The 14,949-nt window shown below is 27.5% G+C and overlaps 1 protein-coding gene across 21 annotated transcripts; it reads right to left on the bottom strand.

Moving 5' to 3' along the window:
• Positions 1-1,646: 1,646 nt before the first annotated feature.
• On the bottom strand, positions 1,647-8,136 carry LOC107962534 (uncharacterized). Of its 21 annotated transcripts, none has more exons than XR_005928344.1 (5): positions 7,699-8,113; positions 6,566-6,655; positions 6,327-6,458; positions 5,474-5,584; positions 4,633-5,239 (listed from the first exon to the last, which is right to left on the bottom strand). XR_005928344.1 is itself a non-coding variant. In XM_041115013.1 (4 exons), the coding sequence occupies exons 1-4, from the start codon at positions 7,923-7,925 to the stop codon at positions 1,863-1,865; spliced, it is 294 nt and encodes a 97-aa protein (XP_040970947.1). In that variant the 5' UTR covers positions 7,926-8,113; the 3' UTR covers positions 1,647-1,862. The 21 variants fall into 21 exon arrangements, 4 of the variants coding, with proteins under 4 accessions (XP_040970947.1, XP_040970943.1, XP_040970944.1 ...); XR_005928350.1 differs by having other exon boundaries at positions 5,474-5,497; positions 6,327-6,356; positions 6,599-6,655; XM_041115013.1 differs by lacking the exons at positions 4,633-5,239; positions 6,566-6,655 and adding an exon at positions 1,647-1,875 and having other exon boundaries at positions 5,474-5,497; positions 6,327-6,356.
• Between the last annotated feature and the right edge of the window lie 6,813 nt (positions 8,137-14,949).

The raw sequence follows: 14,949 nt of genomic DNA, 5'->3' as shown, positions 1-14,949 counted from the left end.
TAAAGAAAAATAAAAATAAGAATAAAGAATCAAACAGTTTCGGATGGAAGAAAAATAAAGAGAAAAATATAAATAAAAGAAAATAGAGTTTATACCAAAAGAAAAATTTCTTGAATCCGTTTTCTTTGCCCTTTTTATTTCTTGAAATAGTGAAAGAGGGGCCGAACCCCTTACAATTCGTTTGAATGGCCTTTATATAGCCATTTTTACATAATTTATTTTATTATTGTTTCTACTGTTTTGTCCTTCTTTGCTTGCGTGTTCTCCTTTGTTTTGCAGGTGGAGCAGGTGGTGCAAGTGGGCGAAACAGTGGCGGTGGCAGAGGGCAGGTGATGGCGGCAGTAGTAGCAGAAAGATCAGAAGAGGCGGCTAGGGTTAGGGGATTAGGGTTTCTGAAATGATTTTAAAATTTTGGGCCACTGGGCCTTGTAATTGGGTCTGCTGGTATGGGTTAGTGTTTAGGTGGGTTATTGGGTTTGTGGGTATTGGGTTCTTTTGTTAGTGGGCCGGGCAGAAATTGGGTTTGTACACTTTATTTTATTGCTTATAATTTGTAAAATGACAAATCAACTTATTTGTTTAGATGACAAGCATATCTCCGATATTTAATTACAAATGGTAAGAAAATATTATTAAATTATTTAATTTTAAATAGTTAATTATTACATGGTTTAGATTATTAATTTTTTTATGTTTATATACTTAGCTCAAAGGTCAGATTTTGAAGGCATATATAAACAATTTACACAAAAATGGATCAGATGTCATTTATTGACACTTGTGAGATGTAAGATTTTTATATGTGGCTTGCATGCTCAATGGGACTAAATTGTATCCCTCACTTATTAGTGCTTTGGTTGAAAGATGGAGACCAGAAACGCACAAATTCCATCATCTCTGTAGTGACCGTTGTAATGGATAACAGCTCTGACTCATCTGCTCATCTTGAATCAAATATCTTGCTCCACATATTTAAAATCGAAAAAATAGTAAAAAAAATATATAGTTCTCATCACCCAAATCCCTAAACTTATACATAATTTAACGAATGACCACTACAGCAAAACTAATTTTTAGCGGCGGTTTTTTTAGGCCTTTAGCGGCGCTTTTACAAGCGCCACAAAAAACGCCACTATAGATGGCACCACAAAAGTTTGCGGCGTTTATTTTAAAAACGGTGCTAAAGGTCATGACTTTTAGCGCCGCTTTTTCCACAAACGTCGCTAAAGGTCATGGCCTTTAGCGGCGCTTTTCCCACAAACGCCGCTAAAGGTCATAAATTCAAAAAATATATATATAATATTATAGAGGTCATGAAAAATATAAAAATAATGTCCATGATATATATATAAAAAATTTCTATTAAAATTCATTATCAAATTAAATTTTCTATTAAAATTCATTATCAAATTAAATTTTCTATTAAAATTTTAACTTTAAAACTAAATACAAAAATTAATGAATTTAAATTTAGAATTTAAAATAATAAATTAATAACACAATTAAAATCCAAAAGTTAGAACTCAAGTTATCTTAAATATTAAAATAAAAATAAAAATTTAGAATCAAAACTAAAATAAATAATAAAAATTGGATTAAATATAAAAATATCAATAAAATAAGATATTATAATGAAGTTACTTAAATGAAATAAGGACTTAAATCATAACCATGTAAAATATAAGATTTGAATATCCAAAATTATCAAATGTAATGTTTACTACAATGTTGCAGAGCTCTTATTTCCCACATTGCTGTTAATTTCATTTGAGCCGACAGTGCTTCTTCAGCTTTCTCCCTTACTTCTTCGCACGTCTCCATACCCGAATTGCATTTGTCCGCTTCCTTTTGATATTGTGATGCTAACTTCTTAGCCTCGAGTAAAAAAAAACATTTATGTAAAAAATTATAACAATTAAGCATTAGTGACATACAATTAACGATTAAAATAAAGTAAAACATATATGTAACAAATAAATTGTTGGTCAGAAAAAGTTGTAAAAAATGAAAAAAGAAATGCAGTCAACTAGCTCACTGTAAAATTAATTGCAGACTTTGAATATGCCATAAAACATAAATAAAACCCAAAATCACCAATATCACCCTGAAATGAAATTGTCGTAACCATTTTTTTGAAAAAAACGGAGATCGACTTTGGTTTTGAAAATGAAAACGAAAATTGGGAGTCGCCACCAATCTTTTTAGGTGTGATTGGATCACCTTGTAAAAGTGGTTGTTTTTAATAAATGGTTTATTTAAACAACGATTTTGGTCCACGTAAATCAAGAAAACAGGTTCGGGAGTCGATTATGCACGAGGAAGGATTAGCACCCTCGTAAAGCCCAAAAATTGGTACCTAGTTGATTAATTAATGTCTTAGTGTCAAAAATTGAAAGCTTGAAAGACACTGAAATACGATCCTTCTTCGTAAAAACGCTAATTTGAAAATGACCAAATAAATTAAAACAAATGTTAAAGACTTTATCATCTCGAAGTAATAAAATATCACGCCCAGTAAGTTAGGACACTATATCTCAAACTTCGAGAATGAGCTTGCCTTTATTTAAAATTCATATATTCTAAAATTTTTTAAAGGTTGTTCGGTTATTTAGGATAAACAAGAAAAGTCGAAACCCAATAAGTTAGGGCACGTTTTCTCGAATTTCCTAATACCAAATATTGCCTTTATTTTAAAACAAATTCTTACTTCGAGGTGACAAAGTGTCATACCCAATAAGTTAGGGCACAACACCTCGTACTTCCGAAAATAAGTATTATATTTTTTAAAAAAAACTCATATAGCGATTTAAAAGAGTATTCCGTTATTTAAATTAAATGAGAGAAAATAGAAACCCAGTAAGTTAGGGCACAATTTTCTCAAATTGTCTAAATACGAAACTTGTTTTGCTTTAGAAAACACAATTATATGCGTCGAGTAAAGGACCAACGTAATCATAATCACATGGTGAAATGAGAAACAAATCGCAGCATTAACATGCATAATAATAATAACAAAGGTGATGATATAAACACAATAATAATGACGAGTAACATAAACTTGCAGATATATAGATACATGTATGAATAAACGAATAAATATAATGAAATAATGATAATGAGAACAAAACGAAATAAAATGAAATAAATATGATGATAAATGAAATAACAAAACAAATTGTAGTGTAAATTTGATTTTAAATCGAGGATAAGCAAATAAACATATAAGAAAATAAACAAACTTAAAAAATGATAAAATAATAATAGTGGTATAAATATAAATAAGTATTATGTGAAACAAAATAATGATACAAAATAAAAAATTTTCAAAGTTCGAAATTACATGAAAGTATAAACGAATACATAATAAAATCAAAGTATTATATAAAAAAACGTAAGTGTATAATAGAGAAACCATAATAATAATAGTAGTAGTCATAATAAAAGTAAGAATAATACTAAATATAACAATAGTGATATCAGTTAATAAAAAATGAAAGAAAAAAAAATAATAGCTATAAAAATAAAAATAAGAACCATGGCAATAAAGAATAATGGTAGTAATAATAATAATGAAAATAAGAGTAATATTAATAGTACATTAAAATACAATTGTAAAATAATGACAATAGCAGTTATAATATATGGGTAATACATAATAGAAAGAATACAAAAATATAGTAATAATAATAAACAATAACGTATATGTGTGAACAATAATGATAGTACAAAAAAAGAAGCAATGATAATAATAATAAGAGTAATAATAATAATATAATGATGATAAACAATAATAAAAGGAACAAAAATAATAGTAATAATAAAGATTTTTAATAATTGTAATAATAACGATGACATAAATAATAATATATACATAAAAATAATAGTTAGAAATAAAAATAATGGAAGTAGTAATAACAATAGTAATAGTAATAAAGATAACAGCAAGAATAATAATAATAATAATAATATATTTAATTCATTGATTTAATTAAAATATCAAAAAATAAGAAAGATGACTAAATTAAACCTAGAGTAAACGTTCGCGGCCGAATCAAAAAAAATAAAAATAAGGGGAATGACCCATTTGGAGTGCGCGAATAACATGGGGGACTAAAAAGGAAATTTTTCCTTTCCCCAAAACACTGCACTTTAATCAGGACCAAAATGTAAACGAAATAAAATTAAAGGGTCGAATTAAAAGCATAACAAATTTAATTGAAAAATGATGAAAAAGCAGAGGGGCCAAAAGCGCAAATAACCCCTCCGCTTAAAAAACATGCGAATCTAAAGCCGGACGGGTCAGGTGAGGTCAGGTCAGTCCAATAGCAAAACTATGTCGTTTTAGGCATTTGAGGCCAGCCCCAAAACAACGTCGTTTTGAGGGCCTATATAAGTCAATTTTTTTGGAAAAAAATCATTTCATCCCTTATTTTTTAAAAAAAACTTCAAGAAGCTCTCTCTCCCCCTCTTCTTCAGCCCTCATTCCGACTATGGATCCAGCTCCGTCCGCCGCCGTCAGCCACCGTCGTCGGCCACCGCTTCGAAAAAGATATATTTTTCTCCTTTTTTATATTTTTTTTGTTTTTAATGTATATTTGTATGTGAACACTCGAAAATATTAACAGATATAGGTATAAAAAGCTTCGAATAGAGAAAGAAAATAAAAGAAAAATCGACCTTAAGGCGTTTGGACTTTCTTTTTGCCTTGTCTGCCTGTTACTCACTATTGATTATTTTTGTATGCTTGAATCTTATGCTTTTTCTTTGTATTTTAAAAGAAAAAAAACCAAGTACAATGGTTTTGGATTCGGCTTTAAATAGCCATTTACATGCCTCCCTTTTCTACTTTCTGTCCTTTCTTTATTAATTTTTGCAGGTGTTTGTGGCGTGGATTCGATCTGTCGGTAGGAGCAGAGGCGGTGGTGGATGGGACAGGGGCAAGTGGCTGAACGGCTAGGGTTTTAGGTTTTCCTTTATTTTTCTTTAATGTATTGGGCTAGGGTTTCCTTTGAAATTGGGTTTTGGGTAGGTTATTTGGGTTTTAGGCTTAGTGGGTTCAGTGGGTTTTGGGCTAAGGGCCAAACGGGCTTGTACAGAAATCATTTGCTAGATGAAGGCAGTGGTTTTTGTTAATGCAAAGGGTTATTACATTTAATGTTACATTCACATCCAAATTACTCTCGGATAAAAAAATTCCACAACATTAATTATCAAGCAATTCCAATCAAAGCAGTTCATCCTGCATACCAAAGCCAGAGTTACTACTTTATCTTATGTAAGTGTTATTTCACAATATTAGTCATTTGCAATATGTAAGTGTTATTTCACAATATTAGTCATTTGCAATCAATCTTAAAATTAGAGGTGATCTAAAAGGCATAGAAAATCAAATGTAAAATTTCTTTGTATTAAGTTACTTTGTTCCATATTCCAATAAATACATCCATCCATGACAAAGAAACAGGAAACTGACCTGTAAAGGAAGCATTGCTCAGTCCTGCATTAATTAAAGATAGAACCATAAAATTAGCTTAATTCTGCTGGGCAAAATTGCCCAAAATATTTTGTCCCTGCATATTTTAATCTGGTGCCGCCAATTTGTTAGGCAGTATTAAAATTTTTTTGTTTTAAATTTTTAAGTTGATATCACCTGAAAAAATAAAGACTTAACTCTACTATAAAAATCAAATTATTCCCATAATTAATGTTTAAGTTAAATATTTTCATAATTTTTTAAACTTATAAGATTATGTATCTAAAAAATCCTACATACATGTCCCCATGTCAGTAACATGATGCATCATAAATTTCTAATATTATAGTATATCTGCTTGAAACTTTTTTAAAAGGGTTTAATAATAAACTCTCAAATCAAAAGGTTAATATAATGAATCATCAATGACTGCAGAATCAAAAGGTTAAACTTTTTTCTCATATTTATCACTTTAATTAAACATCATTCAAATATATATGGATGTATTAATTCAGTAGCAATCTCAGTATTGCTAACAAACTACAATCATCTTCTTTCTTAATGGAAGTAAATGGAAACATATGAGCAAAGTTCTACAGAGCTGTGTAATGTCAACGATGCAGAATGTGAAAAAAGTGATTGCTTTTTATCTCTGATTCTCTTAAGTGTTATCATCATAGCTATGCAAATAGCAAAATTATTTTTTATTAGTTTTTGATCGGTTTGAATATTACCCAATTCTTAGATAATGCAAGGACTGGACAGGCCAACCTTAATTGGTTTTAGTAATACATTATATGTGGTTTATAGCATCAAAGACTGAAGCCAAAAGGAGAAATTGAATGTCACTTACCCCTTGCAGTTCCTTGGTTCAATGTATTTCCTAGATAAGAACGAAAAGACACTGCCGTCATCAACAACATTAATGATATACCTCATTACATGCAGAATTTACAGTATTTAAGCTCCTTTTAAATTTAGAAACCTGCAGGTGGTAAAAAAATGTAAGAACAGAGGATAAACAAGTGATTCAATAAAAGAAAAAGGAGAAACAAGAAGGAGATTAATTATTGAATAATATTGTAAATTTACCAAATCAGATTTACTATGGAGATACCGCCAAACCTGAGTTCGGAACTGAATCTTGAAACAAAACACTCTTAGTTTTGACTCTACTCGTGACTTTCATCAGCTCCAAAAAGTATTGAACATGAAAAATCAAAAACTTGTTCAAAAAGATGGATCAAATGAAAGATGTTATTGGAGAAGCATCCAGGAACTAAATGTTTTAGTTAGAGCTTCTTCATAAAAGCGAATGCCAGAAAATTGTTATATTGTATTTGCTATAATGCTATATGATAAATCATTGTTCTCTAGCACTTCAACTATCTTCTTAATGTTGAATCAACCAAAATCTAGCACTATAATAGAGATACATTATATGCCCATTCTTTCCTTTTCTTTCTCATTTTGGAATTAGAAAGAACCCATACTACTACTAAGAACCAAGGCAGCTCTAACTGAAGCACAAAGCCCACTTTACCAGAACAGAGATATAAAACCAATAGCCTCTTGCAGTTCCAGCCACTGCTGCCTTTTTAAATTATAAATTGCTCCAAAAATATAATAGGGAAATATAGGACTAGGTATCAAAAGTACAATCTTCATCTTGGTTTAGATGTCCCCATAAAAATGCAAAAAGATAAAAACAATTCAATGCTTAGACATCAATTTCCATCTTTAAACTATGATTTGAAAAGAATCCTTCATGCCAAAAGGTTTTAGAGAGTATAAAGTCTTAAAACTGAGAAAATATTTCAGAAATATTGAAAATAAACACTTAATTCAATATATCAAGAAACAAAATAGGAAACTGTTAACAAGCAGTATAACTTCCAACATCAGTACATGAAATTATAGTCTCTTTTCATTAGAAGAAGGAAGAGAGGAAAATGAAAAGATATTAGAAGAACATGAAGACAAAGACAAATAATTTTCAGAAAAATAGTATATTTTCAGAAAACCATAAACAGATCTAAAAACATTCAATCTATAAACACTACCAATCAGATCGAACAAAAATCTCAATACAACAACAATTTTTTTCTCAATCCCATATTATATAAGCTAACAAACATTACTCTTAACACCATAAATAGATTCAATCAGCAGGTTATTAGTAAATAATGAACACTGTTGACAGCAAAAATAAGGAAGAAAAATACCTGCACTTGTTAACGAAAATAGCAAGGCCACTAATTCCAAACCCATCGCAGCAAACGAGAACAAGTTCTTTAAACCCTAAAAACGTTCTCCAACATGTTCTCCAGAACCTGGTCCGGGTACATCGACTGGAACTCCGGGTGACCTGAGCCAAATCTCGTGGGGTTACAGTTCCGCGCCTTATTGGAAACAAACTCAAGATCCGACGGCGGAGATTGCTGCCACTCATCGTCCTCAGACATTTGCTCCGTCCTGTTGTCTCAGCTATGGTGGATGAATTCAGTGCAATAAAATGAAAAGGAAAATGAAGTGTGATTGGTGTAGTTGTATTGACTTGGTGTTGTTGGAAATGGAAAATTTGGGGGCAAATTTTTACTTGGGGATTTAGGGCGCGCGACTAAATTTTCCAGGAGAAGAAGAGGGAGTAATGAGCGGGTACCAAAAAATTAGTGGTCTTTTGCGGCGTTTCCATTAAAAACGCCACTATAACTCAATCTTTTTGTTTAATTTTATTTTATTTTTATTTTTAACATTTATTTTTTTTTCTTTTATTGTTTAATTTTAATTTTTTTCATTTTTAACATATATTTTTTATTTTTTTCTTTCAAATTTTTTGTACTGAGTTTATCATTTTTTGGAATTTGTAATATTAAACTTTTTAATTGAAATATGGACTAAAATATTAAATTTTTAATTTTTAAGTTTTTTATTTTTTTAATTTTTTTATTTTTAAATTTTAATTTTTTTTTATTTTTATTTTGATTTAATGTGTAATTGTAGACGTTAAATTCTAATTGTGGTTTAAATGTGTAGTTAAAACTTTAATTTTGATTTAATCATACACATTTAAAAAAATAAATACATCAATATATTTTTATATTGAATAAATATAAATATTTATGTATGCATGCAATATATAAATATAAAATGATGTTATATCAATAATTGTATAAAAGAAAATGAAAAAACGTGGAGACACAAATATATATTTTAAAAAGAGAATGAGTTACAATTAAAAAACGTGAAGACACAAATGAGTGCAAAGGATTTTCGTTCGTATAAATAAATATATATTTTAATTAATCAGTATAGATAAATATTAAAATAGTAAAAACAAAAAATTATTAATAAAATTTAAAGGTAAATTTATCATTTAAAACGTTTTCCACGAAATATCCCTTCAATCCATTAAACAACATAACACCTTATTAATATAAAAAAAATATTTTTATCAAAATCAAGATATATATTATCGATAACAATAATTAATTATAGGGTTTAGGATTTAATTATTGAATATGATTCACTTGAGATTAACATACTATATTCCCATAGCCATTAAACCTTAAACCATAAAACCCTAAACCATAGACCTTAAACCTTAAATATTAAACCTTAAACCCAAAAATAAATGTAATCAATATTAAGTATTGCTTCCATATTTTATTATGAACATAAGCTTTTACATTGATATCTATGTATATACATATCAACATCCATGTGATGTTTTTTGGGGTTTAGGATTTTAGAGGTTATAGTTTAGTGTTTAGGGTTTCAGGGTCTAAGGGTTTAGTGTTTTAAGGGTTATAGATTAGTGTTTATGATTTTTGGGGGTTTAGGGGTTATATGACTTTTAGCGGCATTTTATTGAAAGCGCCGCTAATGCTCTGCTTTTTAGTGGCGTTTTATCGAAAACGCCGATAATGCTCTGGTTTTTAGCGATGTTTTACTAAAAGCGCCGCTATTGCTCTAGTTTTTAGCGGCGTTTTGCTAAAAGCGCCGCTATTACTCTGGTTTTTAGCGGCATTTTACCGAAAGCGCCGCTATTGCTCTAGTTTTTAGCGGCATTTTACCAAAAGCGCCGCTATTGCTCTTTTTTTAACGGCGTTTTTGGTAAAACGCCGCTATTGCTCTGCATTTTACAATTTTTGTGGCGTTTTTTGATAAAACGCCGCTAAAAATGCCGCTAAAGCCCTATTTTCCTGTAGTGTACCTTTGCTTGGACAACAACATAGGAACGAAATTCAAGTTTTTCACGACAATGCTGATAACTCCTAATGTCAAGTATCCTTAAGATCAGCAATCTGCTTCAAAGGTTGATATGGAAACTGAATGGATTGTAATTTAGATTTACGCCAAAGTTGCCAATGGTTTTGGTATAACTAAAGTGAATTGTGGGGAGAAACGCTCCCCGAAGTTGTGTTTTTCAACACCAAAGTTGCAATGTATGAAATTATTCATAATCTTTTACTATCACTTTTTGTTTTGTACTTTTAAAAAGGCTTAAATATGCTAGAAGTTTTTGTACTCTTTGTGAATTTAGAATTTAGTTCATGTACTTTTATTTTTAGGAATTTAGTCATTCTACTTTTTAGATTTTAAAATTCAAGTCCAATCGTTAATATTGTTAAAATCATTTTGTTAAATTTTAGTCCATTACAACATTATTTTTTTAGTTACATGGCTGCTGCGTGAGTTTTTTTTTTAATTCAAAATATCACATCAATAAATTTAACAAAAAAATTTCAACAATGTTAACAACTAGACCTGAATTTTAAAATATGAAAAGTAAAGAGACTTAATTTTCAAAAATAAACTATAAGGATTAAATTCCAAATTTATAAAAAATATAAAAAGATAATGTAAAATGACAGGTTGGAGTACAAATCACTATCAAATGGCAATGTTGTTTTGGGTATCATTTTTATACAAAATTAAAAGTAAAATATGTTTGGTGTGTAACTGACATGTGAAATCCACGTTTCATGTGATTAATAAATAAAATACAAAAAAAAATACCTAATAGTCAGTTAAATATATTTATCATAAATCCAAATTCAACTACTCTGAGTTTTGAAAAATTAAAGTTTCCTAAATAAAAAGAATGATGATTTTTATACAAATGAATCATTTGAAAACCAAACAAAAATGTAATGCATAAAAATTATATAAAAGACCTTATACATCCTAAATTTGATTTATTACCATTATTAAATTTTATTTTTATACTAATTTTCATATTGAGTTCATATCACTTAATTCTAATATCAATTTAGTATTTTTTTCTATATAATATTGGGTTAAATCACATTTTGAGATTTAAATTTGGTATTAGCTCTTAAAAATTCTAAAGTTCAAATCTTAATATAGGAACGATTATCAAGCTCAGGGTTGAATGTGAGAACAATTGTCAAGTTTAGGGTTTAACTTGGACAAAAAAAGTTCAGGCCCCAATGTTGAGAAAGTTGCAGAGTCCAAGTCCTAACGTGAGAATAATTGTCAAGTTTAGGACCTAATTCGGACAACAAAAATGTTCAAGCCCAAATGTGAGAAAAGTTGCCAAGTCCAGGGCCTAAGTTGAACTAAAAAAGAAGTTCATATCCCAATGTGGGAAAAGTTGTCTAGTCCAAGTCCCAATGTGAGAATAATTGGGAAATTTAGGACCTAACTTAAACAAAAAAAAAATTCAAACCCCAATATAAAAAAATTTACCAAGTTAAGACTCCAAATAATAATTTAACCCTAATATAATATAAGTAATCAACTGCTTATTAAAAGAATTTCACAAAAAAAGGCAAAAAATATTTTTAGGGGGTCGAAATTAAATTTCAATTTTTAATAACCTATATCTTTATAATTTTTAAAGGATTAAATCAAAATTTTATCATTTTTAAGGGGCTAAAGTGTAATTTTACATTTATTAATTTTAAATTTTAAATTTTCTAAAGAGCCTAAATAGACAATTTTCTATTTTAGAGGGGGTCGGGGCCCCTACTAACCCCCTAGATGCACCACTGCAATTCAACCATTTGTCATAATATAACCTTTTTTATTGTTAGAAGTACATTTATTTGTTTAGAAAATAGTATATTTATAAACCCAAAGCATGATTGAGTTTTAACTCGATTGACATTGATATTGTTACCAGTGCAGGAGGACATATGTTCGAGTGCGTTCAAACGTATTATCTTCCTAATTAAGGGTTGGGGAGGGACTATGGGTAATTCTAAGCATTATATCAAAAAAAAAAGTAGATATAATAAGAACTTATAATGAGATTAATGTTCAAAAATAGATCCAAAGCATGGTGAAACCTATAATCAAAATATATCTTCATATATCTTCAATCATATTAGAATAAATCTAAATAAGATTACATAAGATGAGACTTAAATAAAAATAAAATCTAAATGATTTATTTATTGAATTTTTTTTAAAATAAAAAGATTAAAGTATCTTAAAATAATATAATTTATTTTAACTTAGAAATTATCATATATACTTAGAACATAGAGATGTGTTTAAAGTGTATAAAATAAATCAAAATAAAGTGTTGGCTTAGTGGTAAAATTAGGGTTTTATTAATGCAAATCGATATGGATTCAAATCTCATCACATACAAATTTTATATTGGTTTTTAAAAAAATAAAAAAATTAAAGTACCCTCAAATAATATAATTTATTTTAATTACGGAAAGATATTTTCATAATTTTTCTAATCGAGCTGGTGCCTATTATTATTATTGATACAGTGGTAAAGAACTTGTTCACAAATTCATTGAACTTATGTCCAGGGGCGAATGCAAAAAGTTTTTATGGGGCCAGAATTAAATTGTTGTTTTTACGAAAGTTAAAGTACAATTTCTTCATTTAAATAGTGTATATATATATTTATAATTTTTAAATGACTAAAAGTAAAAAAATATCAATTTTTAGGGGTTAAACTATAATTTTACCCATACTAACTTAAAATTTTATAAACCGTAATTGGTCAAAAATCAAAATTCCCCCTCAACGTCACCCATGTTGATGTTCAATCCTTGGATATGGTAAATTAATTTTTTTTTCAACTAAATTGGTACCAAGTTAACCCGTGACACAAATTCTGTCACGGGTTTGAATAATAGTAAATATAGATATATAATTGATGAAGGTAATAAAGTATACATAATAAAAGAAAAATATACAAAACAATGCAAGATAAAGTTATGGTCAAATAGTAAAATTAAAGTTTTATTAATGTAAATGTTATGGGTTTAAATCCTATCATATGCAAATTATTTATAGATTTAAAAAAAAAGACTAATGTAACCTAGAATAATATAAATTATTTTAATTACAAAAAGATGTTTTCGTATTTTCCTAATTACTTAATATCCGATTAACTCGTAACACCTATCCAATTAAAGATTTGAATAATAATATAGATGAAAGTTAAATTTAAAATCTCAAAATTTCTAAAACCTCCATCTTGCCTTTAAGCACAAATTTTATTGTCCGAATTTTTTTCATTTTATTTCATAATGTCCATTCATCTATTCTGACATTTAAAAAAATTAAAATAAATAAAATAAAAATTATTATTTAATATATTAAGATAGAGTTTATTTTTTTTATTTTACAAATGAATTTATAAAAAAATACATAAAATCAATAAAAAAAATGGAATCATCTGTCAAATTCGATAATTTAAACTTTAATTGATTGAGATGCGAAATAATTGATAATATCATTTTATTTAATTATTATTTAAATATAAAACATTTCAACATCTTAGGTCTTATTTAGTATTACTTTTCTAAAAGTATTTTTAGAATAAAAAAATAATTTTGAGGCCAACATACAAAACAAGTTTTGGAGTTAAAAATGAAAAAAAAAACATTTTGTAGCCAAATAAAATTTTTATCCTTCATTTATAATTTAATATATTTTACATAATATTTATATAAGACAAACATTTATTTTCTTATTAGAATTTGTTTCAAATATATATAATATAGAAAAATATTTGATACATTGTCAATAAAAATATTTAAAATATAATTTATATATTTAAATTAAATTACAAATAATTAACATTAATTACTTAAAAATATTTAAAATTAATATGTTATCTATCAAATATTAATAATGAGTGTTATAATAAATTATTTTTTATTTTTATTAAAATATTATAATATCAACAAATTTAAACATTATTCAAATGCATATTTTTTTATTTTAATCTAAAATAATTTGTAAACAATTTTATCATATTTTCAAAAATATTGATACACCAACGGTTAATATTGAAGATTTTGATGTAAAACAGTTATTTTCGGCGCCGCCGTAAGATTGTAGTTGAAAACACGTTAAATTAAATAAAGCTAAAACCATATAATATAATAATTTGATGGTGCATGTGGGGCAACCACTTTGTTACAATAGGACAATTTTTTTTTTATATTATGGAATCATTACATCTTTTCTTACACAATAATTTTTTATTAATTAATTTCGTTGAGGTAATCATATGATTTTAAGCATTTTTCACACACCTTTCCAATTGCGAATTTTTTCTTACGACAACACAGCAGTGATTGAGAAATTCTTTTATGCCCTTTTTTTACCCCAATAATTCAAAAAAATATAATTTATTATTAACATGAGTAGTTTGTTATAATATTTTTTGATGTCATCTAATTGGTTAGCGGTATCATGTGAATTTTTTTAAAAATTAAGTTTTTTATTTGTACTGTTAAACACATTAGCGACATTAAAGCTAAAATATAATTAAATTATATTTATTATATTACAAAATAATTATTTGTGTGGTTTTTAATTAAGTAGTTGCGATAATATTTTTTTACCAAAAGATAAGTTTTACTTTATTATGTTTTGACAAAATAACACTATATGTAGAAATCAAATTAACAACCACACATTTTACCCGCTGAATTAAAATATCTGTTTAATAATATGATTAATAAATTAACTAATTTTAGTGTAATCTAGTGTCGTTTGACACATTGGCGACACCAATAAAAAATTATTGTTTTTTAGAAACTCATGTGGTGCTACTAACCAGTCAAGTGGCACCAAAAAATACTTTAACAAACGATCTATTTAGGTAACTATTTTGTATGGTGACTCTTTTTTATATTTAATTATTTTTAGATTGTTAAGGTAAAAAAGCCTTTTTATATTTTATTAATGAAATTTTATTATAAAAACTGTTATTAGTGAGTATTTATAAAATTTTAATGATTATTACTATAAATGAATATTTTTAAATTTGAAAATATTTTTAAAGATTTTTATTATTTCAATTTGATTGAAATAAAAAAAATTCAAAAAGAAAAAAATTAAACGGACAGCTTAAAAAAGATGGGAGTCCTGTGACGGCTTTAGTTTGGAAGGGAATTGAGATACATCGAACTTTGTCGGGCGTGAAAAACCCTAGTACTACACATTTTACTTGCCGACATGTGTAG

The sequence above is a fragment of the Gossypium hirsutum genome, chromosome A06 (genome assembly GCF_007990345.1).
Source record: "Gossypium hirsutum isolate 1008001.06 chromosome A06, Gossypium_hirsutum_v2.1, whole genome shotgun sequence".
In the NCBI taxonomy this organism is placed as follows: domain Eukaryota; kingdom Viridiplantae; phylum Streptophyta; class Magnoliopsida; order Malvales; family Malvaceae; genus Gossypium; species Gossypium hirsutum.
This window is presented reverse-complemented; position numbering and strand designations above follow the sequence as displayed.

Bases quoted from the DNA above. Each gene is read 5' to 3' on its own strand.
- LOC107962534 (XM_041115009.1), bottom strand. From the start codon at position 7,925: ATGAGTGGCAGCAATCTCCGCCGTCGGATCTTGAGTTTGTTTCCAATA. The intron at 6,357-7,698 runs GTATTTTTCTTC...GTTCTTATCTAG, and splicing joins ATTTTCGTTAACAAGTGCAG to GAAATACATTGAACCAAGGA. The intron at 5,498-6,326 runs GTAAGTGACATT...TAATTAATGCAG, and splicing joins GAACCAAGGAACTGCAAGGG to GACTGAGCAATGCTTCCTTT.